Here is a 23,123-nt window from a genome sequence, read left to right as displayed (position 1 = left end):
TGTGAAGGTATGCAGGGAAGACCAGACTGCGGCTCTACAAATCTCCTCAGGCGACAACAACTGACACTCCGCCCAAGAAGCCGCTTGCACTCTCTTCGAGTGAGCTTTCAAACCAGTCGGGACAGGGTGACCCTTCCTGATGTAGGCCAAGCAAATTGTTTCCTTCAGTCAGCAAGCCAAGGATGCCTTAGATGCCTTTTCACCATTCTTCGGACCTCCAAAGAGCACAAAAAGGTGATCCGATTTTCGAAAAGAGTTAGTGACCTTCAAATACCGAAGGAGAACCTGGCGGACATCTAACAGATGAAGATCTCTTCCCATAGACTGGTCATTAGCCCAATCAGGGAACCCGGATAACTCCATGGACTGATTAACATGAAAGGCAGACATCGCTTTTGGCAAAAAGGAAGGGACCATGCGCAGGGATACCCTATCAGCCGAGATGCAAAGGAAGGGATCCCTACAGGAAAGAGCCTGCAATTCTGAAATATGCCTTGCCGAACAGATGGCCAGCAAGAACACCGTCTTCAAGGTGAGGTCCTTTAAGGAAGCATGTCCTAGAGGCTCAAAAGGGGGATCACGAAGCGCCCTCAACACCAGATTGAAATTCCACTCCGGGCATAACTTACAAAGAGGAGGACGAAGGTGCTTCACCCCTTTCAGGAAATGGACAATGTCCGAGTGGCTGGCTAGAAGTCTACTATCTACCCGCCCTAGGAGACATCCCAGGGCCGAAACCTGAACTCGCAGGGAACTGTAAGCCAAACCGTTAGATAATCCCTGGTGCAAAAACCCCAAGACCTGAGGAATGGTCACCGACAATGGCACTACACCCTGCTGGTCACACCAGACTTCAAACACCTTCCATACTCAAGCGTATGAAATAGACGTCAAGGGCCACGTGGACTGAAGCAGGATGGAAATCACCTGTTCCACATAACCTTTCATCTGTAACCACTGCCTCTCAAACACCAGGCTGCGAGAGAGAAGTGATCCTCCCGATCCGAAAAAAATGGGCCCTTGTCGCATGAGGTTCAGCAAATGAGCTAGGCGTAGTGGCCAGTCTGTCGCCAACCATACCAGGTCCGCAAACCACGGCCGCTGTGGCTACTCCGGTGCCACCAGAATTACTGAACTGGGATGATCCTCTATGCGCCGGAGAACACACCCAAACAGGGGCCATGGAGGAAAGGCATACAAGAGGATTCCATTTGGCCACTTGCAGACTAGAGCGTCTAACTCCTACCGCCCCAATTTCCTTCTTTCAGCTGAAGAACCATTCCTTCTTGGCGATGACATGGGTCGCCATGAGGTCCAGTTGGTTAACTCCCTATCGGGTGCAAATGTGATTCCAACCTTCCCAGGGTAGTTCCCACTCCCCGGGATCCAGCTATTAATGACGGAGGAAGTCCGCCTGCACGTTGTCCATGTCTGCCACGTGAGAGGCTGCGATGCCTTCCAGATGAAGCTCGGCCCAAGTGAAGAGGAGGTTTGTTTCCTATGCCACGGCCAGACTCCTGGTTCCTTCCTGGCGACTGAGATATGCCACAGTGGTGGCGTTGTCTGAGAAGACTTGAAACATTCTCCCCTGCACCAGGGACTGGAATGCCAACAACGCTTTGTGGACTGCCCTTGTCTCTAGGCGATTAATAGACCATGACCTTTCGGGTATGGACCAGGTTCCCTGCGCCAAATGACCGAGGCACCTGCTCCCCAGCCTTGAAGGCTCACATCCGTTTGTCAAGATCACCCAATCCAGGACTTCGAGGGGCATCCCCTTATGTAAGTTGTCTTCCGAACGCCACTATTGCAGGCTGGACCTGATTCGCTGCGACAAAGGCAGGAGTACAACTGGGTCCCACCGAGACAGTAGATCTGTCTGCAACGGTCTCAGGTGAGCGAAGGCCCAAGGCACCAATTCCAACATCGAAGCCATGAACCCCAAAACTTGTAGGTAATCCCACACTCTGGGAATTGGAAGCTGTAACAAGAGATGAACTTGTTGCTGCAATTTGTACATCCTGTCGTTCGTGAGAAACACCCTGGCCTGGAGGGTATCGAAATGAGCTCCCAAATACTCCAAACACTGTGACGGAGTCAGATGACTTTTTGCTTTGTTGATTACCCAGCCCAGAGACTGGAGACAATGGATCACACGAAGAACCGTCCGCTCGCCTTCCTCTTCCAACTTGGCTCGAATCAGTCAATCGTTGAGGTAAGGATGGACCATTATCCTTCTTTCCGGAGGGTCATCGCCACCATGACCATCACCTTGGTAAAGGTGTGTGAGGCCATCGCCAGTCCACATAGCAGTGCCCAGAATTGAAAATGCTGACCCAGGATCTTTATTCGTAGGAATCTGTGGTGAGCGCTGCGAATTGGGATGTCTAGATAAGCTTCGGTGAGATCCAAGGAGGTGAGGAACAGCAAAATTGCTTACCTTGTAATAGGTGTTATCCCAGGACAGCAGGATGTAGTCCTCACACATGGGTGATGTCACTGACGGAGCCCTATTGCGGGAAAACTTTCTGTCAAAGTTTCTAAAAACCTTTGACTGGCACTGTGAGGCCACTGAACATGCCCAGCATGCCATGATATTCTCTGCCACAGGGGTCTCTCTTCAGTCTCGTATGTAGCAATAAGCTTTAGCAAAAATAAAATAATAAAAGGTAGGAGACCCAACTCCGCGGGGTGGCGGGTGGGTTTCGTGAGGACTACATCCTGCTGTCCTGGGATAACACTTATTACAAGGTAAGCAATTTTGCTTTATCCCAGGACAAGCAGGATGCTAGTCCTCACACATGGGTGATTAGCAAGCTAGAGGCTGAGCCATTTTGTAGTGAAGCAACAGTGAAGTATTGTTGGTGAAAATGAGGCAGCCAAAGATCACAGCAGGTTGGATGTAGGAGTTGGGATTAAACTGGAAACAAGTTCTTTAAGACAGATTGCCCATAGGCTGAATCTTGTCGTCCTTCTTTGTCCAGACAGTAATGAGCTGCAAAGGTGTGAAGAGAACTCCATGTTGCTGCTTTACATATGTCAAGAATTGGCACTGAACGATAGTGTGCTACTGAGGATGACATTGCTCTTACTGAATGCGCCTTTACTCGCCCTTGGAGAGGAAGGCCTGCTTTTTCATAACAAAACTGTATGCAATCTGCTAACCAGTTAGATAGAGTATGTTTACCCACTGCTTTACCTGGTTTGTTTGGATGATAAGAAACGAACAGTTGAGTGGATTTCTTGTGGACTGCAGTGCGGTCTAAGTAAAAAGCCAACGCACGTTTATAGTCTAAGGTGTGTAAGGCTCGTTCTCCCCAACGTTGAAAGATCCTGGTCGCTACTGAGGGATCCAGGGATCATGCGTGTGGTTGGAATTGACGACTAAGTCGATCCGCCAGTACATTGTGAATGCCTGCCAGATAAGTGGCCCGGAGAAACATTGAATGTTTTAGGGGACAAGCCCAAATCTGTGCAGCTTATTGACAAAAGAGATACAAGCCCGTACCTCCCTGTTTGTTGATGTACCACATGGCTACTGTGTTGCCTGTTTGGATCAGAACAGTCTTGTGTGAAAGGCACTCCTTCAACGCATGCAGCGCATAACGTATAGCTCGAAGTTCCGGGAAATTGATTTGAAATGTTGCTTCGAGTTTTGTCCGGGTCCCCTGGGTTTGGAGATTGTTTACATGAGCTCCCCAACCCAAGGTGGATGCATCTGTAGTTAAAGTGATCTGTGGGGCTCGTTGCTGGAAGGGTAGGCCCTTGCGCAAGTTTACCCTGTTTGCCCACCATAGTAGAGATGAACGTAGTTGGTGGGTTGCTTGAATTGGAGAGGACAGTGGTTGAATGGCTTGGATCCATTGTGATCATAATGTCCATTGGGTTACTCTCATGGCGAGCCTTGCCATAGAAGTGACATGAACTGTGGAGGCCATGTGGCCTAGTAAGGTTAGAAACTGATGAGCTGTTGCTTGTTTCTTTGAGTGAATCGAGTGTGCCATTAGGGAAAGTGTTTCTGCTCGATCCTCTGGTAGAAAGGCCTTTGAGAGGATGGTGTTCAATTCTGCTATGATGAATTGAAGCAGGTGAGATGGAGTGAGATGGGACTTTTGTTAATTGATGAGAAAACCCATCAAGTGAAGTAGAGTAATTGTTCGATTGAGAGAAGTGAAAGCTCCTTGTAGAGACTGACTTCTGATGAGCCAGTCGTCTAAATAGGGAAAGACATGAATACTCTGGGAGCAGAGGTAAGTCCGAAAGGTAGTACTCTGTATTGGAAATGTTGATGACCCACCATGAAGTGCAGATACTTGCGATGAGGAGGGAATATTTGAATGTGAGCATAAGCGTCTTGAAGATCCAGAGAACAAAGCCAGTCTCCTGTTTGAAGAAGCGGAAGCATGGTGCCTAGAGAGACCATCCTGAACTTTTCTTTTTTCAGAAATTTGTTGAGATTTCTGAGGTCTAGTATGGGACGTAGGCCTCCGGTTTTCTTTGCAATGAGGAAATAACGGGAATAGAATCCTCTGCCCTGCTGAGTCCGGGGCACTGGTTCCACAGCCCTGGCTTTCAGAAGGGTAGATAATTCTACTTGCAATTGGAGTATGTGATTTTTGCTGAGAAAGGTAGGTTTTGGAGGAAAATCTGTTGGAATTGAGAGGAAATTGAGTTGGTAACCTCGAGATACTGTTGCAAGTACCCACTGGTCCATTGTTATTGGAATCCAATTGTTGTAAAACCAGGATACTCGGCCTCCTACCAGAAGTTCTGGCTGAGGATTAGAGAGGTAGCTGTGTTCTCCGAAGTGGCCTCAAAAACCAGCAGCAGGCCCTGAATGTGGTGTCGGTTGAGGCCTAGTCACCCTAGGTTGCTGGGTTGAGGTCTTTGCTGTGTTCTAGAAGGCCTGGTCCTAGATGTAGGAGGGTAGTACCGCCTTTGTCCATAAAAAGGTCTTCTAGTTTCTTTCCATTGAGGCCTACGCCCAGAGTGCGTAGGGGGATCCTGTCGAATTGAGAAAAGCTGTCTCAGGCTTTCAGTATGTTCTTTTAATTGAGCAACTGCATCCTGGACCTTGGATCCAAAAAGGTTATCTCCTAAGCATGGCAGATCTACTAATTTATCCTGGACTTCAGGCCTGAGGTCCGAGGCTTTAAGCCATGCCCAACGCCTGGCACTGATCCCAGATGCAGCCACTCTGGAAGCTGTCTCAAACCCGTCATAGGCTGCGCGGACTTCATGTTTGCCTGCCTCCAGCCCTTTGTGGATGATGGCTTGGTCTGCTTCTTGATATTGTGATGGAAGAGATGGAATGAATTCTTGCATTTGCTTCCACAAATCTCTTTGATATTGGGTCATGTAAAGTTGATAAGAAGAGATTCTCGAATTTAACATGACCCCTTGGTAGACCTTCCATCCCAGGGAATCTAAAAACCTATGATCTTTACTTGGGGGATTTGAGGAATGTGGTCTAATTCTTTTGGATTTTTTCTGTGCAGACTCCACCACTACTGATTGGTGAGGGAGCTGCGATTTTTGGTATCCAGGAGCAGACTAAATATGTACTGTTCATTCGTTTGTTGACAGCTGGCACTGAGCAGGGATGTTCCCAAATACGATGTTGCAAATCTAGGAGAACATCATGCACTGGTATAGCTACCACTTGCTTTGGAGGGTCTACAAATTGAAGTACCTCCAGGGTTTGCTGTCTGGTGTCTTGCTCTGTGACTAATTTGAATGGTATGGTGTCAGCCATTTCCTGGACAAATGTTGTGAATGAGAAATCTTCTGGAGGAGATTTTTCCCTTGGATCTGGTGGAGAATGATCCGACAAACTCTTCAGATGAGGTATCTGATTGTGTATCGCTCCAAGTGTCATATGAATCTTGGACTTGCAGAGAAATTGTGGAAGTCTTAGGCGGTGGAGGAATTCCTGAAGGTCCTGGTAATGGATCCTCAATAGGTGACTCCTCAATATGCTCTTCCTGTGGATTAGAGGGAAGAGAATCAAGCAGATCATGATATTTTTTCAGTAAGATCTGATATAGTGCTGACTCTGGGTGTCCTGGATCCCCAGGAAGGAGTGGCACCAATGGTGACTGTGTTGGAACTGAAGATGGGGTTGTTATCTTCGGTGGTTGCTTCGAAGTCACCGTAGTTGTTATTGATTTAGGCCCCGGCATCGATGCAATTATTGACATCGGCATTGGTGCCGGCATCGGTATGGTGACCAGTGTTGGTGAGGTCACCGACATTGGCATCAATACCAGCATCGGGTCAAACACCGGCATCGGTGACGTCACCGGCATCGGCACGGTCACCGGCATGGACGCCGGAATAGGTGTCTGTACCTTCAAGGCCTGGATCACCGCTTGTCTTATAAAAATCGACAATTCTTGCGATACAGCTGGGGTAGATGGAATAGCTGTATGCGGTGGTGGTGTGGGTGTTGATAATACCTCCACAGATCCCTGTGGAGGTTCGATGGATGATGTAGGCCCCAACGCTGGTTGCGGAGTTTCCTGCTGCTTTTGCCGTTTAGCGGTCAGTTCTCCCGGGGAGAGGATTAACGCTGACGTCGGTGTGCGCCGATGTCGGTGCCTATGCTTGGGCCTACGCTCAACTACCAACCTTATCGACGCCATCAAAGTCGATGGCAATGCTTGTTCTCCCGATCCTTCCAGACGACGTTTTTTAAGCAAAACTTTTTTGGAGACTCCTGCTGGGGATGATTTCATCGATGTTGAAGGAGAAGGAAGAAGCTGAAGGTGAAAGAGGTGTTCCATTTTCTCCTAAGTTTTCTTCCTTTGGGAGTCATCTGTGCACATTGAGGGCAGGATGAAACATCGTGTTTGTCTCCCAAACAGAGAACACGCTCAAGGTGTGGATCTGTTATGGACATTGTCCAATTACACATCGGACATTTTTTAAATCCTGAAGCCATCTTTTCACCAACAGCTGTCGATGAAAAGAGGGAAAAGGTTTGAGAGAGAGAGAGTTTTTACTTAAAAGTAAAAACAAGACTATAATTTCTTACCGTCCAGTGGAAATGAGAGAGAGATTCCGTTGGGAGAAAAATATTTTGAAAAATCAATGACTTTTCAGTCAGTAAGTCTTTGAGAAAACTCACAGGGCTCCTATCTCCGCGATGCTTAAATTGCCTGTTTCCGAGGTCAGGTGAATGGCTGCTAGTTGTTGGTGGGAGGGTCCAGGAGAGCGAGTCGCGTTGATGGGCGTCGCGGTTAGTAAGTAGGCCGCGCGATCGGAGGCTGGGCTCGCCGGGGGCAGGGGAATATGAAGGCCTTACCCCGAAGGGTCTGGGCGCCGATCGCTCAGGCCTTCTCTCCCCTGGTTCTCTGCAGCGGCGGTAGCAGCGGAGATCCCAGATTTAAAAGGACGCGGTGCCAGCGGATCAGGCAATTTAAGTGATTTTTTCCAAATTTAAAAAACCCTCTCTGGCTTGTAATTGGCTGCTAGTTGTTGGTGGGAGGGTCCAGGAGAGCGAGTCGCGTTGATGGGCGTCGCGGTTAGTAAGTAGGCCGCGCGATCGGAGGCTGGGCTCGCTGGGGGCAGGGGAATATGAAGGCCTTACCCCGACGGGTCTGGGCGCCGATCGCGCAGGCCTTCTCTCCCCTGGTTCTCTGCAGCGGCGGTGGAGCGGCGGTAGCAGCGGAGATCCCAGATTTAAAAGGACGCGGCGCCAGCGGATCAGGCAATTTAAGTGATTTTTTCCAAATTTAAAAAACCCTCTCTGGCTTGTAATTGGCTGCTAGTTGTTGGTGGGAGGGTCCAGGAGAGCGAGTCGCGTTGATGGGCGTCGCGGTTAGTAAGTAGGCCGCGCGATCGGAGGCTGGGCTCGCCGGGGGCAGGGGAATATGAAGGCCTTACCCCGACGGGTCTAGGCGCCGATCGCGCAGGCCTTCTCTCCCCTGGTTCTCTGCAGCGGCGGTGGAGCGGCGGTAGCAGCGGAGATCCCAGATTTAAAAAGATTTATCCCACCCAATTCGGTTTCAGGAAAAACTTCAGTACCGAAACACTCTTACTCAACCTTTCCAATACCATATTAAGAGGACTCGACAACAAAAAAGGATACTTACTGATTCTTCTGGACCTCTCTGCAGCCTTCGACACTGTAGATCACAAATTGCTTATTTCTAGTCTTGAATCCATCGGACTCACTGGAAAAACTCTCAGCTGGTTTTCATCCTTCCTCAAAAATAGATATTTTAAAGTCACCTACAGCAACATATTATCAAAAGCCATTCCCCTCGAAACAGGTGTACCGCAAGGATCGGCACTTTCACCCATCTTATTCAACATTTACCTTACTCCTCTTTGCCATTTTTTATCCAGTCTTGGCATATCATATTACATGTACGCCGATGATATACAAATTCTGATTCCAATTTCTTCCTCATTAGAAGATACAATGTCTAGTGCAGCCTCTCTCCTGGACACAATCAGAAACAGATTAATCTAACTTAAATTATGTTTAAATATGAACAAAACTGAATGCATACTCATCGCCAGAAAAAACTCCGGACCTAAAACTATTCCACCCTTCCAATTTGACAATTCCATCATCCAACTTAAAGACAATGTTAAAGATTTAGGCTTCTGGGTGGACAATGATCTAAATTATAAAAAACACATCTCTACTAGAACAAAAGAAGGATTCCACAAACTACAGGTAATCAAACACCTAAAACCACTGCTTCACCCCCATGACTTCAAAACAGTCCTTCAAGCCCTAATATTCTCCTGTTTGGACTACTGCAATTCTCTTCTGATTGGACTACCCAAGTCATCCCTAAGACCATTACAGCTTCTTCAGAATACCGCTGCCAGAATCTTAACGGGGAAAAGAAAATCTGAACACATCACTCCTGTTCTCAACCAACTACAATGGCTCACAATTGAGAAAAGAATCGAATTCAAAGTCCTCTCAATACTGCAGAAAGCAATTTACAAAGCAGATTACACTGCTCTTGATGACGTCATACATATCCACCACTCCCTACGCACTACAAGAACAACTAGTAAAATACAACTTGTGATTCCATCTCTCCCTCTCGCCAAACTCTCTTCCACCAGAGATAGAGCCATTTTCATCATCGGCCCAAAATTATGGAACTCACTACCTCAGTACCTCGCTGGTCAAGAAAACCCTAAATCTTTTAAAAAAGAACTAAAATCTTGGCTACTAAGCCAATCTTTTACTGACAGCTCGGACTTTTGATCTCCTAACTATCAGTCTACTGATTGGACAATTTATCCTGCTTACTAACTACAGATATCTCCTATTATCTATGAACCCTGTTTTTTCAGTATACCTAACTTTTAGTATATCTTGTTTTTGTTTAGACTAATTTTATATGTCAGTTTCTCAATCTGTTTAATGTAATTTGTCAAATTTCAATGTAACTGGTTGTTATAATGTAAACCGGAGTGAAGGCAACTCTGCTATACCTTGGTATATAAAAAACGCTAAATAAATAAATAAATTAGGGATGTGAATCGTTTTTTGACGATTTAAAAAATCGTCAGATACTTTTTAAATCGTCAAAAATCATTAGAGTGCGCGATACAATAGAAATTCCCCCGATTTATCATTAAAAAATCGTTAATCGGATACGGGAGTTATTTGGGGGAGGGTGGGAAAACCGGCACACCAAAACAACCCCTAAACCCACCCCGACCCTTGAAAACGAATCCCTTACCCTCCCCACCCTCCCGAACCCCCCCAAAATGTTTTAAATTACTTGGTGGTCCAGTGGGGGGTCCCGGCGCGATCTCCCACACTCGGGCCATCGGCGCCATTTTGGCTGCCACTAATAAAAATGGCGCCGATGGCCCTTTGCCCTTACCATGTGACAGGGTATCCATGCCATTGGCTGGCCCCTGTCACATGGTAAGGGTAAAGGGCCATCGGCGCCATTTTTATTAATGCAGCCGATGGCCCGAGAGCGGGAGATCGCTCCCCGTGCCCCCACTGGACCACCAGGTAATTTTAAAACCTTTTTTAGGGGTTCGGGAGGGTGGGGGAGGGTTTTTTGTTTATCGGATCGGGCGCAGCCAATAATCAAAATACCAATCAGGCCGGGCGAGAAAAATTTTAAGATTTGGATCGGAACCGGAACCGATCCAATTCCGATTCACATCTCTACTGAATATGCCTGGCTATCTTAAAGTTATCCAGATAACTTTATGCGGCTAACTTTAGGGCTACTCAGTAGTCCTAAAATTTATCTGGTTATTTTAGCCAGATAACACTGAAAGTTGTGTTTATCTGGCTAACTTAGCCAGATATCTAGCTCTGCCCTGGAATGCCCACGTTAGCCAGATAATCTTTTAGCCATGCAATATGTAATCTAACGATTCAGGACAGACAGTATAGCGGGATTTTCAAATTCTGCCATTTGTCCAGCTAAGTCTGAATTTAGCCAGTCAAATGACACTGAATATCAGCCTCAAACCTGGTCCTCTGGAGAATGGTGCAGTGAGTGCCCTGAATGGGAGATAGAACCTTCCTCCAGACACGGCTGCTTTGGCTGTCAGAAAGCACATTCCATTAGCATCCTGTTCTCAAAGCCATACAAAGGGAATTGGCACCAACAGTTCTTCCCTTTTGAAGATCCTTTGCTACTATTTCTCATTGGCTCTGTGCTCAAGCACTTGAAGTCCAATGGTAAGGCAAGCAACGAGATCAAGATTTGTCTTAATTTTTTGACCACTCCTTAGGCTTCAGCCATGAAGGTATTTGAAAGTAAGTCTTAGAAGCTAATGGATGATCCAGACTTTGGTAGGGAACCAATGTTGTAATTGTCTACTTATAATATTTATGTCATGATGTAAAGTTATGATCTTCACTTGGAACGATGGTATGTAAAATGGCAACATTAAATAATTAATTAATGGAATCAAGGGTGTGGTGAAATAGTAGAGTGGTAAATAGCATGAGAAGCAGGTAACTGATTAAAACAAAAGCAAACTAACACTAAGGGGCTGAGCGCACTGTTTAACCCACTGTCGGAAGCGGGTTAAATAGGCGCTAATCCACCCCCTAATGCAATAGGGGGATTAGCGCCTATTTAACGCACGTCCGATGCGGAGTGAATGAGTTAGTGCTCATCACATGCAAATGCACGTGAATGAGGCTATTACTCATTCACTCCAAATGCAAAAAAATAAATGTGCGTTTCAGACGCACATTTATCGCTCAGATATTAACGCCTGCCTAGAGCAGGCGTTAATAGCTGAGCACACTGAAAAAACGTACAGAAAAGCAGAAAAAAAATGCTTTTCTCTACTTTTGTTTAAAGAAAAAAAAAATCTGCAGGCAGCTTTGAAGACAGATGCCGATATACTCGGCGTAGTTTTTCATAACCGGCCGGCTGCAGTAATGAAAACCGATGCCAAGTTTATCGGCATCGGTGCTCATAACCGGCAAACCACCGGTAACCATGGGGGTCGCATTAGCAAGAAGGCACGACCTTGCTAGCTCGACCCCCTAATTTGTTTATTGCATGGCACCCCCCTTGCGGGTGCCATGCATGCGCTAAGAAAGCGGGTGCTGAAAAATCAGCGCCTGCTTTCCGCAAATTTTATTGCATCGGCCCCTATGATTGGAATCACTATACAGCAGTGACATGCTTATTTTTTAAATCTATAGGTTTGCTTTAAGACTATATTTGAACAGCAGTGTGAGCTACTTCAGTTTTTTGTAGAAGCTTAATCAGCTGTATTTAAAACAGCTCAACTTTGCACTAAATACTAATAAAACCGAACTCATGATCGTCGCACCCCAATACCTCAACCCCATACTCACTTCCGCCAACACACCCCCATCCCTCCCAGCCTTCTCACAAAATATACGAGACCTAGGTGTTACCCTAGACACTCAATTTAACCTACCGAAATTCATTAACTCCACCCTCAAAGAATGTTACTTCAAGCTCCACACACTCAAAAAAACTTAAGCCAATCCTGCACCTCAACGATTTTAGAACAGTCCTTCAGTCTCTCATCCTATCCAAACTAGACTACTCAAATAACCTACTCTTATGTCTTCCTAAAAACACTATTGCCCCCTTGCAGCTACTACAAAATGCCACTGCGCGCATATTGACCGGCACCCGCAGAAAGGAACATATCACCCCAATTCTCAAACAACTCCATTGGCTCCCCATCACCTCAAGAATTCATTTTAAGACACTCACTCTCATACACAAAGCTATCCACAACCCAAATATGCTCTGGTTTACTGACGCCCTTCAGCTACGCTCCACTACAAGACCCACCAGAACACCCTATCTTGCAACTATGCACACCCCTTCCCCCAAACTCTTTCATCTCACATCCACCAAAGAAAGCTGTCTATCCCTAACTGGACCAACAATTTGGAACTCCATGCCCACCAACTTTCGCCTAGAAACTTGCCTAAAAAAATTCAGACAAAAACTTAAAACTTGGCTGTTCACACATGCCTACACCTGATACCTACCTCCCCCACCTTAACTATGCCCCCCCTACCAGATAAACCTCTGAATTTTCCTTACCCCCCCTGCAATTCTTAATCTCTCCTTCTTACTTTAAACTCCTTCACCTCCCACCTTCCACTCACCCTACTTATCTCTTCAAGATACATAGCCCCTCAGCTTCCCTCTATCCTCCCCCCTATTTCACTCCCCCTTTAACTCTGCAATTTTCGAACCCAGCTTTTCCCACACCTCCTTACCTCAGCGTTTCATTCTATAACATCCCCTCCTTAGTACTTCCCATACTGTAATAATGTTACTTTTCAACATACCCTCATGACAATCTCCCCCCTCACCATCTCCCCCCATACCAGCTTCTCACGCTTAATGATTGTACATAATGCTTCACAGTTTTGACTGTACATATTGTCCTTTACTGATTGTACATAATGTCCTCTCATTTTTAATCATTGTACATAACCTCCATACCTCTCGCTTAATGCTTGTACATAATGTTATCTCATTTCCGATGGTACATTGTCTCAGTTCCGATTGTACATACTGTCGTTTAATGATTGTACATGTCTTTTTGCTTTTAATGATTGTACATAATATCCAGTCCTTAATCCTATCATTACCCCCAGCTTATTTCCTTCATCTCCTCTCCCCTCCCCAGTTTAACATCAGTTTCACTGTAAAGCCATGTTGGCTGTATTCTTGTTTTATGGAAACCGATGTGATGTTTCTAACGAATGTCGGTATATAAAAATGTTAAATAAATAAAAATAAATAGGTAAGAACAACTTATCAGAGAAGCCTACAGAGGATCACTATATGTCCCCCAAACCAAATCTACACTCATCTAGCATTCAGAGACCGGGCCTGCTCTACAGCGGGACCACGATATGGAATTCCATTCCCCCTGATCTTAGACAGGAACCATGCCTACTAACATTCAGAAAAAGGCTTAAGACTTGGCTGTTTAAACAAGCCTTTCCCGATCCTAACTGAATCACAGCAACAATTATAGATAGACGTTTCAGAACAATGTAAATAATTACTCCTATTACTGTTAAGTTACTCTAGCCTTTTCTTCTTCCCCCAGTTCGAGCAACCTTGTTTTATTGTAACTTCATTGCTTCTCTTCACTTGTTCAATGTTCAAAGTTATTACACCCCCTGTTATTTGTAAACCAGCATGATGTGATTGTATCATGAATGCTGGTATATAAAAGCTCTAAATAAATAAATAAACAAACAAACAAACAAATAAATAAATAGATAGATAGATAGATGTACATATAAGGACTCCAAGTATCTCAGTTCATGGCAAAAGCTGACATGACTCACACTGTTAGGTAATTTAAGTTTGAATATATTTCTTGGTAATGGTACCCATGATTTAGGAAATACTGAGACTCAGATGATATGAATTTTCTTTCAAATTAAAGAACTAATCTAGTTCTAATCAATCAACTAACCAAGACCGGTTGGTAAAGTTAATGAGACCTTTGAACAATACAAACTTTAAGTTCATCCTACTTCATTTAATACACTTTGTCAATCTGAAAATTCTGACTGCAGGAACTAGAGGAACAATTTAACATAGAGGAACTTTAGCGGCTGAATCTGTCCATTTTTTTATTTGTACAGTAAACAGATACTTCTTTTCTCTCATTACCTGGGAGAAGGTCTGGGACTGGGTCTGTTCAAATTCCTCCAGGCGAACACACTTGGTCAGGGTAGAATGAAACAGAGACATAGCTGCTACTCTATTACACTCAGCTCGCACTTTACACAAAGATCTGATGACCTCTGGTCTAGTCAAGAGAGTAATACATACAAAGGCAGCTCTGTTTTCAGCAAAAGGATAATCTGGAACAGTAATACATCCTGCAGATAACAGAGGGTTAAAACATTTGAATAAGAAGATTGTTCTTTAAAAAGCAAATTCTACCAAGAATATAGGAGGCTGTATATTCCTTTAGTTTATCCCATCTTTAACATTTCTGTATCAACTTTACAGATACTACACCTCCATTGAAGAATAAGGGGCTTTAAAGGATATTTGGCTGAAATATAAATGAATACTGACAACAATGTCTTATTATAAGGTTTAGGACCTTTATTTTCAGTTTTTATTTTGTCAATGAATTTACCAACAACAAAAATTAAATTTACCTGGAAAAATTGTGTCATTTTTTCCTCACTTTCTCACATTTTTATTCTTGTAATAAACATTGATAAATTCCCAGGAAAAATAAGATAAAACTGAACACAAAGCTCCCTACATATAGTTTAAGTACTCAGCAGCACAGATTTGTGTCTGTTGCAACTGCAGAATATTGATAGTTGCATTGGTTATGTTGTATTCATGGACCCTTAGACAGAGGTGGAGTTGATGCAACCTACAGGAAGGAGCCCTGCAGGTCCCCACCATCAGCAGGCGGATCTGCATGAAACAGAGGTCCAGCTGGAGCTTCGCATTTACCAGCCCACATTCCCCTCAGGTTGAGCCCTTGGGTGCAGAGGTCGGCAGGTCTTAGATGGGGGCCTATGCTGATGATGGAGAGATCTATCAAGGTAGCTAGGCTGAAGTAGACAAAGGTCAGGTGTATCTGGTGGCAGGCAGAGGTCAAGCATATTCAAAGATCAGGCCGAGGTCAATACTGAGTATCTGTCCGAAGGAATTGGCAAGATGGATAGGCAGGGCAGGAAGGCAAGGAGAAGAACAGGCGGGCAACAAGGGAAATGTAGAGGAACTGAAGAACTGAAGACAGGATGATGGAGCAACACACACTACTTTTATTTATTTATTTAAATCTTTTTTTATACCGTCATTAAGTTATATACCATCACAATGGTTTACAGAAAGGCATATATAGTAATGTTGGGAATTGTATATGTTAATACTTTCTATAAAAAGTGCCATTAAGGTCCGGTTACATAATTTAATAATAATGACTATTTGATAAATGTAATAGATCTTGTCCTTTTATACATGTATAAGTTTTATTTACATGTATAACTCTTTTGAACTGTATATTTTCTCTCATGTTAGTGGTGAAATAAAACAACAAAATACATGCATATTGAGCTAAGTGCTGTGTGCTGATGTTCTACTGCCTGTTTTCTTTACTCATCTATTCTCCGTTCTCTTTGTAAAATGATGGTTTAAAAAGCCAGGTTTTTAAACTTTTTTTTTTAAAGTTTGAAATTTCTCTGTAGTCTAATTTCTAGGGGCATAGTGTTCCATAGTATAGGAAAATCTATAACTTTTGGTGCTGCACGGCCCCTTTTTTTGTGTGGGAATATTCGGTCTAATGAATACTATATAGTAATGACTACTGTCCCTTCTTAACGAAACTTGGAATGCTAGAGATCTTGACCATCATAATAGGCATCATTGTGTTATGCTTCTCCGCAACTTTTTCACTCTGCCTTATTTATAATCATAGGTCAATGTTATCACCTCAAATAATTTTTTATATTTTTCTGTGCTTCATCACCCATGATATTAAAATATGTATTAACTCCTGAACTTATGTTATTCGTCCATGATCTATGAGAACTTTAACTTATCTTATATTCCAATTCTCATGGTGTTGTGATCTTCATATTCATTCCAAACTCTCTGTTAAATGCTGTTGAATGTTACAGTCTTTGAATTCAAAGACTGTAACATTGTTGGAAGCTGGTTCCAAGGAGTTTTCTTCCAGACTGTAGTTATTCCAGATGAGATATTCAATTTTCTTGCCCCTACAGCAGGAATCTAAGACCTCCTCAAATTCGTATACCATCTCTCCATTGATGGTTACATCCTGTGAATCAGGTAATGTTCTAGAGGGCAGGAGAGCACCAGTGGCTTGAATAGTGACACACGGAATGCATAATGTATCTTAAGCATAGATGGTAACTTCAATTGTACGTGATGGGTCCAAACTGCTGGAGCACGAAGAAAGGTCCAACATTGCCCCTTTATTATTCTCCCTTGACTCTTTTATAAATAGTAATATTATAACTACTCTATATAATATTATCATTATATATCTATTTATATTTTATAAATTGTTTATTGTTAATGCATTTAACCGTTTTTAATGTAAAGTTTTCTCAGTTGTTTTCTTACTGTTTTATGTAAAACGCAATTGCGGATTTTGTTCTATGTACACCGACGTGATATCTCTGATGAGCGGCGGTATATAAAAACCAATAAATAAATAAATAAACATATCATGGAGCCAAGCTCATCGAAGGCATCCACAGGCATGGATGCCATGTGCTCAGCCATACCTTTTCCCCAACTTTAAACTGAGGAGCTGATCTTCTATGGGCATCTGCAGTTTTCTTGGCCTTTTCAGTGGCTTTCTGAATCAGGTGACTGGTCCATTCCCATAGTTCATGCAATTCCTAGGTGGAGAGTTGAGCCACTGGAAAAGAAACCGTCACAGAGGAGGCAAAGGTTGTTTCCCATAGACCAGTTGGAAAGGGGAAGATCCAGTGGTTGCGTTGATATGGATGTTATGAGAGAATTCAACTAGGGTAAGAGTGGCCCAGTTGTCCTGGCACTCACTGATATAGGATCAGAGGAAGGTCTTGAGAGTACGACTGGTGCACTCTGCTTGTCCATTCTCTTGCAGGTGATAAGCAGTAGTGTAGTCTAGCACTATGCCAAATGTCTCGTAGAGAGAGTGCCAATATCATGTGGTGACTTGCACTCCTCTATCCAACAATATGCGCTTGGGCAACCCATGCAACTGAAAAACATGGAGGGTGAAAAGGCATGCCAATTCTGGTGCTGAAGGGAGGCCTGACAGTAGGATGAAGTATGCCATATTAGAGAATCGATCAAACACCACCCAGATCACAGTGGTGCCATCTGAGATAGAGAAGTTCACAATAAAATCCATGGACAGGTGGGTCCAGGCTTCCTCTGGGACTGGCAATGGCTGTAAAAGCCCCCAGGGTTAGCTACGCAGCATTTTCTGCTGTGCACAAGTCAACGTAGACCTTGACATATTGCTTCATTTGGGGCCACCAGTAGTGTCGCTGAAGCAATTCAAGGGTTCGTGCTGTCCAGGGTGACCTGAGACACGGGATTAAAGGGCCCATTTCAATACTTTCTCATGCAATCTGGAAGGTACAACTGTCTTCCCTGGATGGACGGTTGTGGTAGCCAGGAGTATCTTAGCAAGATCGATGATGTGTCCGGGAGGTTCTAGGACATCCTTGGTCTGGAAGGACCAAGAGAGGGTTTCTGTACTTTGGTTCTTGAGTGCTGGGTGTTAACGCAGTTAAAAATCAAAGCGAGCAAAGAACAAAGACCAACGAGCCTGTCTTGTATTTAGCTACTGTAGGTGTTTGAGGTTTTTGTGATTCGTGTATATTGCAACATGGTACTGGGCTCCTTTGAGTAAGTGACGCCATTCCTTGACAGCTAATTTGACAGCTAAAAGCTCTCAATCCCCGATGCCATAGTTATGCTCTGTGGGCAAGAACTTCTTCGAGAAGAAGGAACAAGGACAAAGTACTCCTTCTGGAGTGTGTTGGCTCAAGATCACCCCTATGCCTAAAGGAGAGGCATCAACTTCTAGGATGAAGGGCCACAAAGGGACTGGATGATGCAGATAGGGCCTGTCCTCAAAGGCGTTCTTCAACTTTTGGAATACCTCTAAAGTCTCAGGTGGCCAGTCTTTGGTGTTAGCACCCTTGAAGTTAAGTGCAATAAGGGGGGCTGCCATGAAGGAGTAGTTTGGGATAAACTGACAATAGTAATTAGCAAATCCCAAGAATTTGTAGGGCTCGAAGCCCCACCAGATATGGCCAATCTCTGAAAACTTTTACTTTGGCAGGATCCATGCAGAATCCATCATGAGAGACAATATACCCCAGGAAGGGGAGTTCCTCTTGTTCAAAGAGCCATTTTTCCAACTTAACAAATTATTCTCTCAGACATTGCAGGATGGTGTAAATATCTTGGTGGTGGACACTCAGTGTTTGGAAAAAGATCAAGATGTCATCTAAATACATGACCACACAGGTGTAGATTAAGCCATGAAAGGTCTCATTGACCATTATTTGGAAAACTGCTGGGGGTGTTACAAAGCCCAAAATACATAACTAAAGTGTTAAATGCAGTTTTCCACTCCAGCCTTGATATGAATAAGGTTGTAAACATGTCTAAGGACTATCTTTGTGAGAATCTTCACACCTTGTAGGTGATTGGAGAGTTCTGTTATTAGCAATAAGGGATCATGGTCCTTCTTCGTAATGGCGTTCATGCTGCAGTACTCTATGCATGGCCTGAGGGAGCCGATTTTCTTCGTGGTGAAGAAGAACACGGCCCCAGCTAGTGAAGGTGGAGGATGGATGAATCCACATTCCAAGTTTTCCCGGATATAATCGGATATGATTTGAGACTTGGGAAGTGACGAAGGGTAAACACTTCCACAAGGGGCTTGGTGTCTGGAAGGAGCTCAATCCCACAATCATAAGAGCGATGAGGCAGCAAGATCTTGGCCTTTTTCTTCAAGAAAACATCTTAGAATTCTGAATACTGCAGGGGAAACCCTGGAAGGGTTGTGGCCAAGGTCATAAGGTAAGGAGGATCCACTTGCTCCAGGCAGATCATCATAAACGCTGGTCTCCACTAGGTGAGTTATAGAGTGGCCCAGTCAAAGCGTGGACGGTGCTGTTGGGTGCTAGGGTAGCCCCGAGATAATGGGGTGGATGGCCCTGGAGATCACATGCAGGCTACCTTTTTCCAGATGCAAAATGCTGGTGTGTAGGGTTATGGGCATCATGGCTAGGGTACCCTTGCCAGGAAGAGGGTCTCCGTACCAAAAGAGATTATCAAGGGAGAAGCCATCTGGACCGTGGGAATGAGAAGCTGGTTGATGAGTTCCTTCAAGATAAAGTCCCGTCCTGAGCCTGAATCCACAAATGCCTGTGTGGAGAAGCATGTGGAACTCAACTCCAGAGTCATGGGAAGTAGTTGTTGGGGAGCTGGAATAGTAAGGTCTAGGGTCATCTGGGAACAATGGTGCCTGTACAGAAAAGTGTATATGACACTGATTCAAGAATCCCCGGCATCGCTTGGGGTCCCTGGCATACCAGTGTGGAGCTGGTAGCTGCAGTATCGGGCGGCTGGAAGCTATGGGATGTAGTGCTACTGGCACCAGAGGTGGTGATTCCACTGACAGTCAAAAGTGTCCAGGTGAGTGGACAACTGGTCCATGGAGGTGGTCAGAGTTCCAGGATTCTTTGCTGATAATGTAGTCTATGGGCTAGACCCGGAATGCCCTGTAAGGACGTCAAGTCCACCAGATTTATGGCCTCAGCAACCTGTTGTATTTGTGTACCCTTAGACTGAGGTGGGGTTGACAAAACCTGCAGGGAGAACCCTTGAAGATCCCCATCATTGGCAGACAGACCCGGATGAAGCAGAGGCCCAGCTAGAACTTTACCATTACCAGACCATGTTCCCCTTGAGTTGAGCCTTTGGGTGCCAGGGCCAGCAGGTCTTTGGTAGGGGCCTCTACTGATGGAAAGATCCATCGAGGTAGCTGGGTTTAAGTAGACAAAGGTCAGGTATATCCAGAGGCAGGCAGGAGTCAGTGGCAGGTGGTGGTCAAGCGTATCCAGAGGCAGGCTGTAGTCAATGGCAGGCAGAGGTCAAGCATATCTAGATGCAAGCAGTGGTCAAACATATCCAGATGCAGGCAGTGGCCAGTAGCAGGCAGCAGTCAAGCATGTCAAGAGATCAGGCCAAGGTCAATACTAGGTATCTATTCGAAGGAAATGGTGGGACAGATAGGCAGAGCAGGAAGACAAGGATAAGAACAGGCAGGCAATGAAGGAGAGGGAGGAATAGAAGAACTGAACGCATGAACGCTGGAATGGGAGACAGGACGCTGGAGCAACACACACTACTACTAGAGTAGTGAGACCTGTTGCTGAGGCAAGGAGGTGGAGGTCTGGAGGGCCTTTTATAGGTCTATCTGCCTGGGGTCATCAATCTCCACTGTGGGGTTTTTCCTGCTGTGGGCTCTTTAAATTCATCAGCATCAGACGTGCGCGTGCCTAAAGGGAAGTACGGCAGCAGGAAGTTGGCGGCAACCAGCCACGTGGTAAGCTATAGGCATTTTACTGCAACGAGAAGCAGGAGAGGGGCAGTGTCTCCGTGACCGGAGCCCAGCGGTTCACAGGGTTAGCAGTGGACTGCTAAACACAACAGGTTAGATAGTGCCTCTCATGCATTGGCTGTTTGCTGATAGATATGACTGATTAATATAATTTTGCTCTGTTTTGTAAAATCCTCTATCCCAGACAGCATGTGAGTGGCTCTGGGAATCATCACTGAACCCCAAGGGATGTCTTCTCAAAGTTGCTTGCCCAGCACCACTATCTAACTTGCAAGGGCTGCCACAGTATTCTTGGCTATCTTCTCTACCTCACATATTTGTTCCCAATCAATCCAATAGAGAAGAGACTCAAAATTGCATCTCTTGCATTGTAGCATGCAGTGCTATAGCCTGAGCCACTGGGCCAACCTGTTTAATGGAATATTTTTTTGTAGTATTTTTCTGTTTTCATCCCTTTTAAATACTTTACATTCACACCTTTTCCACAATTTAATCAAATGCCAAATAGGGGGAATTCAGCATCCATTTCCTGTTTTTTTTTTTCAAGTTTATTTTCAACTGCTACATTCCCCACTTCCAAATTATAGGACCAGCACCCTGATAGTCACTTTGAATTGAGAGAGCAAAATGAAGCTTCTTCAGTCTATTTTAACTGTTCCTCTTTGCCTGGCCCAATACATACAGCTATATCGGCAGCACTAGCCTCTGCCCATTCCACTCTACCAGAGTAAAAACACTAGGAATCGGATGATCAAAAATAGCCCTTTATTATAACGCCCGACTCTGGCCGAGTTTCGCTCATAGAGCTGCCTCAGGGGCAATTCAATTAGTAGGACTTAAAATATGCCTGCTGGGCTGCTGTCACAATGTCACACTGTCACAATATCACATATGCGGAATGCATTGACGTTCATTCTGCTGCAGAATGAACTTCAAACTCGGCCAGAGTTGGGCGTTATAATAAAGGGATACTTTTGATCATCCGATTCCTAGTGTTTTTACTCTAATACAGCCAACTGGATCGGCTTCCGCTTTGCTTTTTGGGTCCATTCCACTCTACCAACACTATTTCAGCCACAACCTCATCCCCACCCCAAAAGACCCAAACAACAAAAGCCTGGTCTTTAAAATGAATCAAATATGAGTCTGGTAACTATTCAGCCATCAAAATGGCACGTTACAGTCTTTTTGCAATAACTCTTAATACATCCAGCAAGTAAAAGAGAAGAGAATAGCATCATGCTTCATTTTAATACTGGCTTTTACACTGAAGACACTGTTCTTGGATGCAATAGCTCCTCACACTTAGCTTGGTTTCTTGCATAGAATACATACCTTTGGTTGGGACACTCTCCTCCACTTTCTCTGGCAAGGTGACATATGAAAACACATGAGGTTTGGAAGAAACGATACGATCAAAGTTCAGCTTGTTCATGGTCCGTTCATAGTCCAGACCTACCTCCTTTTCCAGTCGATTTATGTAGTTGAGCACTCTGATTTAAAATAACAAAACAATGGGCATTAGTACAGAAGACTGATAGTAGAAGTAAGATCGCCTCCCTGCAAAAGGCCAGCAAACTGGAAACTATGGGTTTTAACACATGTAGATTTCCTGTTTAGCAGTTTATAACTTTCTTTTTCTTGACACTTGTATTTTCTTTCATGCTCAACTCTCATTCTAGCAGACTGGAATAAATTGTAGCATAGCTGATGACATTTTATGTGTCTGTGTTTCCCTTAAACACATTTCTTAATTTTCTTAAAAGAACTTATATTTAACAAACAAGCTCCCCAATCAGGTCTTACCTTGTGCTTGTGTCTCCAAGCATTTCAATGAAAGAAGATGCACACACTCTTCAAACTGTGTTATAAGCTGGCATGATTTTGTAATTCAAAACAATACCTTGCAGAAAAACATTAAAACTTGAATGTTTCATGGCCAGCCTGGTGGTTCAGTTGAAGTGCTACAAAGTGCCATGTGGAAAGACCTGGGTTTAATCCTCAAGTCGGATCCTCCACTCCCTGGACTGGACTGGTCTGGGAATGCTGCAGAGGAAGTGTTTACAGCATGAGTAGGAGGTGGTGGGGAGGTCATCAGAATTAGGGTCCATGACTGCAGGGTTCCGGAAAGAGCCCTGGCGCATGGCCCCCTAAATAACTATTGCTGTAGTGACCATATTAGGTATGTTATCGGTGGAGGAGGACTATAAAATAGGAGAAAAATCCCTAGATAGTTGTGAATGAAAGCTGATGGTGCCAGGATACCAACCTAGGTTCCGATTGAGATGGGGGTCCTAAAGGAACAGGAGTCAACTGCCAGGTCAAAAAAAATATTGAAATGTTTCAAAGCAGAATTAATTATAGACACAACTGTACACCCACATCCAGCTCATAAATGCTAGCAACACAACAAAATAACATTAAAATGCTTATAATTTAAATTTTAATGCCATTTGAAAGCTTTTTTCTGTGAGAGATTATTTTGAATTACAGATACAGAGGAC

At 44.4% G+C, this 23,123-nt stretch overlaps 1 protein-coding gene across 2 annotated transcripts in view; it reads right to left on the bottom strand.

The window, feature by feature from the left end:
* DNAH1 (dynein axonemal heavy chain 1) overlaps positions 1 to 23,123 on the bottom strand; it is a 1,058,897-nt gene that overhangs the window by 915,234 nt on the left and 120,540 nt on the right. For both annotated transcript variants that reach the window (XM_029599497.1, XM_029599496.1), the window contains exons 9-10: positions 21,955 to 22,112; positions 14,157 to 14,368 (exon numbers count right to left, since the gene is read on the bottom strand). In XM_029599497.1, the coding sequence (XP_029455357.1) occupies positions 14,157 to 14,368; positions 21,955 to 22,112 (370 nt within the window). The remainder of the gene's footprint in view (positions 1 to 14,156; positions 14,369 to 21,954; positions 22,113 to 23,123) is intronic.

The sequence above is a fragment of the Rhinatrema bivittatum genome, chromosome 4 (genome assembly GCF_901001135.1).
Source record: "Rhinatrema bivittatum chromosome 4, aRhiBiv1.1, whole genome shotgun sequence".
Classification (NCBI taxonomy): Eukaryota; Metazoa; Chordata; class Amphibia; order Gymnophiona; family Rhinatrematidae; genus Rhinatrema; species Rhinatrema bivittatum.
The sequence above is the reverse complement of the archived record's forward strand: the minus strand, read 5'-3'. Positions and strand labels throughout refer to the sequence as shown.